Genomic DNA, 4,351 nt, shown 5'->3' on the forward strand with positions numbered 1-4,351 from the left:
GGCCGATTATATTGTGCATCCCTATATAATATACTATACAGTATATTAATCTCAGTGCTCCCCACCACTAGTTAGAACTGAAGAAGCCTAGGAGTGCAGGTGGTGCAGTGGTTAGCACGCGCATGACCCATGACCCACGCACGACCACGCACGACCCATGGGGTTAACCGGGTTCGAATCTGGCCTGTGGTCCTTTCCCACATGTCTCTCCCCCTCTCATACCCACTTTCCTGTCAGCCTACTGTGGAAAAAAATGAGCCAATGAGCCACTAGTGGATGAGACATGAAAACTTCATTCAGTTGCCTAGACTGAACTTTTTCCAGCTTGCCCATGACCTGGATGACTGAGAATCTTCACAGATATTGCTTAATAAATTATTTAAAAATATTATATTTTAAATATACATTTCATTGGCTTTTATGTTCCCTTTAGCATACCAGCATTCATATTTAGCATTTCCAGTAATCAAGGGAGGTCTTCTTGCCACCTTCCTAAACTTTAACCCTCTTTACAGATTTCTATTCGATTTAAAAGGAGATACTTAAACAGCATCCACCCAAAACAAAGCAAAAAAAAAAAATCAACATTACTTCAATACCTGTAATTAATTCCACATCTACTTGAAGTGTTTTACAAGAGACCCTGGTGTAGCTCACCTCCACGATGGGAAATGTGCCTGCTGAGGAACCTCTCCCTCTTCCTCCAGTGTAGGAGAGTTGGACATTTCAGCAGCAGGGCTGAGGTGAGCACATAGCCTGTCACTGTTGACACAATGTAGACAGCGGCACACATCTCCTGTCAGTCCACTGCAAAAATACATACAGTTCTGGTTAGCATCCACCGTATGTATGCAAAAATACATACATACAGTCCTGGTTAGCATCCACAGAGAGACAGGGGTTTCAACACACTGACTTATCAGTCTTTATCAGCAGCAAATGATTGAACAGTGAGATCTGAGTCACTTCTGAGTATTAATCAATAGATTTGCCATTGACTAGTCATTTTGAAAGGGTAAAGGGTAACAAGTGAAGGTTTTAGTTTTCCCATTTTACTTTATTAATGGGAAAACTGCTAATAATTTTTAAAGAGTAGAGTACTATCCTGATTAAGAGAACTGATCATTAGGCCTGTGTGAGATCTTTAAAAGTAAACTTAAGCACTTGCTGAGTGAATCTCCATAGAGCTAAATTAGATCAGAAAAAGAGCTAATTTTGTGTAAAATGATCTACTTTTGTCAAAGCTTAGAAACACTGTAAATAATTCATACCCATGCTTCGTTATACTTAACACGGTTCAGCCAAGGTGTTTTTAAAGTTAAAAAAAGCGTCAAATTAAACCCAATCTCTCATTAATAACCGTTAGTGTCGATGTCAAATAGCCTCACTGTGCTACAGTTAGCGAAGATAAGGTCAAACTGTGTGGATTCTTACCTTTTGCATTAATGAATTTGGTTGTTCTGTGTGTCTCTGACCGCCTTGGCTGGGTGCAGGTCAGCAGCGGTGCCAGAGGTAAACTGATGTGCCCTGGCCTCTGCTCCACATATCCCTTGAGCTCTTCAGCACAGCTGGAACAACACCAACCGGCTGTCACCCGAACGCGCATGCGCCGTCACTTCTTCATATCCTCGGGGAATGAAATCAGCACTTCTGGTAGGAGAATTTCACAATAAAAGCCGCTCTTAATAGAAAAAGAAATTTTATAATCAGAAAATCAAGAAAGACACATATCCTACGCCGGGCGTTTCCCTAATTTCATATTGGTATTTCATCTCGAACTTTTTTTATATTCATAACATTTATGATAACCCAAGATATGCCAAAACAAGTAATCGTTACAAACCAAGGTTTTCGCTTTTGCCTATGCGTCCAGGCTTCCGTCGAAATGAAAGCTTGAACCAGTAGACGCCGAAGAAACAACACGTCTGAGACGGTACCATGTTGTGAGTGGCGAGCTCGCATCTAATGCTCTTAGAAGCTGGGTTTTCTAAAGAAAGACAGCAATAAAACTTGTATTTCTTCCCATTTTTGTGGAATCGTTTCCAGATACTACAATATATAAACTACAGCTAAACATACGATTAAAATTTTGATGAATATATATATGTATATATATATATACCTTTATACTTATACTACTTATACCTTTATAAGCCCGGGGATCCTTCATGGTTACTGACTGAGTCATAGGAAGGGCTACCAGTACTTACTTATGAACTGGAGGGATCACCGTTAACCTTACCTTCACCATATTTGTATGCATTAGTTGTTTCTTTTAACTCCTACTTTTTTATTGTATTGTTATTTTGATATCTCTATAAATGCATAAATGCTCTGTATTATAAAATAATAAAGTGCTCTATAAATTATTAATAAAGAAGAGCAACAGAATAAAAATAAAATTCCAATCTTAGCCCACTGGTTTGTTGTGCTATTTTCAGAAGATGCTGTGGACACCCCATGTGGCCCCTGAGGGCCCCTTGGAGCCATTCAGATTTAATTTGTGTCTAATTACTAGATAAAATAGCACCTAAAGCTTGAAAATAAAATATATGACACTAACCATTGATACTGATTATTTATAAACAAAAGTCTTCTGTCTTTGTGCAGGAATTCTTAGTATTTGCATTTAGTAACAGCCAGTGAAGCCAGAAAAGGTTTTAACAAAAGCGAATCTTAATCGCTCTAATTGACCAATCAGGACTGAAAATGCTTATGGGAAAATCTGAAATCTGATTTGTTGAAGAAAACAATTTGTAAAAGTAATATCAAACACCATTGCTCATTCTGAAGGCCCTGGCCAGATTTGATTGACATCAAACAGCAAACCAGCGAGGTGGAGTTGAAGTGAGGGAACTTCAGCCTGCCCCGCCAATGCATATGAAAATCTGCAGCTCAGAGCAAAAGTCATACAAAGCACACCCATCCACACCCACACTCCAGAGCCATGGAAACTGGCTGATTGTAGTTTGACCAAACAGGTCATACCAACAGTTTAAACATGGACTCAGTTGTTCCTGTACAAAGACAAAAAAAAAAAAAAACAGGCTCCTTTTCCTCATGCTAACCACTAGTTTATTCCACACCTCTGTGGGATGGCCTCCTATTCCTCAACCACCACAAATGGCAACTCAGCCAAAGTGGTTGTGTTGGTTGCCTTGACCTAAACAGCACCTCAATGCAGACCCTTACACCCTCTCTACTCTCCCACAAACCCACCTTGTGGGAACAAGAATGGACACCAGAAACTAGGAGCGGATATAGTACTGCCAGTAGCTGCAGGGTGCAATCTCAATATAGATTGAAATTGACTTAATAAGAGATACTAAACTAGTGTCGGCCTAGTGGGTTAGACAGGTGCACTGCAAGTTCCCTGGTTCGATCCCCACAGTCTCCACTCTGGTTTACTTAGTAAAAACCCTTAACCCCACACTGCTCCCTGGGTGCCACACAATGGCAGCCCACTGCTCCCCAAAAGGATGGGTTAAATGCAACGGTAAATTTCTACAGTGTAAGATCAATAAAGTTCAATTAATATTAAACTATGTTATTCCAGTAGTATAGTTGCCACCCCTCCTCATCACACTGAATTCCCCCAAAGATGTTAAAGGGTTGCAAAGAAGATTTGGTACATTTTTCACCTGCTGCTGATAAACCCACACATCTATTTTCCTCACAAACAGGAATTTGATTACTAATGTTTATTGCCAAGAAACATGGTTATAACAAATAAAATTAAAACCAAATACATTTTTTTTAATGTATATATTTTTGAGCCTGTATGCTTTTCTTACCTACATCAAATGTAATTCAAATTACAATGTAATTTATCTACCTAGTCATTGCCTTTATAGTTGATTGGGGATTTATGCTGCACTATGACAAAAAAAAGCTTTATATTTTACATGAGTCTGACTAAAACAGGTGTATGTAAACCTCTGAGTATCACCGCATATGCAAGTCAATATTCGACTGAACTCAGGGCGTTATCTCCTTAATACCTCAATTGCAAACCTAAGACTGGTTTAGTCCAGCAGATGTTGCTAATGTGCAATAAAATCTCTAACAAACTGATATGGTTTGAAATGTGAATGAGAGCATGAATTAACTTTAAGGCTGAACTGTTTCAAAGGTAATACTTCCAACCTCTAAGCCCCACATCATATATGATGCAGTCTACAGTAATCAGATTCAGGGACTGATAGTACTAGTCAAAGTCCGGCTTATGAAATACAGAGTCGACAGAGATACAGTGCACACCCTGGAGATAGCAGAGCTGCTTTAGACGTTTCCTGGTGGATAAACAGTTAACCTGTGCAGCGGGCTCTCGTTTTAATTTTAGGGAACCAAA

At 39.3% G+C, this 4,351-nt stretch overlaps 1 protein-coding gene across 1 annotated transcript in view; it reads right to left on the reverse strand.

Moving 5' to 3' along the window:
- Positions 1–1,582, reverse strand: part of LOC107103135 (glycerophosphodiester phosphodiesterase domain-containing protein 1-like) — an 11,664-nt gene extending 10,082 nt beyond the window's left edge. The window contains exons 1-2 of the mRNA XM_015402672.1: positions 1,435–1,582; positions 658–807 (exon numbers count right to left, since the gene is read on the reverse strand). Of these exons, the coding sequence (XP_015258158.1) occupies positions 658–793 (136 nt within the window). The 5' untranslated portion in view covers positions 794–807; positions 1,435–1,582. The remainder of the gene's footprint in view (positions 1–657; positions 808–1,434) is intronic.
- Between the last annotated feature and the right edge of the window lie 2,769 nt (positions 1,583–4,351).

Source organism: Cyprinodon variegatus, unplaced genomic scaffold, assembly GCF_000732505.1.
Source record: "Cyprinodon variegatus isolate N-32 unplaced genomic scaffold, C_variegatus-1.0 Scaffold1382, whole genome shotgun sequence".
Lineage (NCBI taxonomy): Eukaryota > Metazoa > Chordata > Actinopteri > Cyprinodontiformes > Cyprinodontidae > Cyprinodon > Cyprinodon variegatus.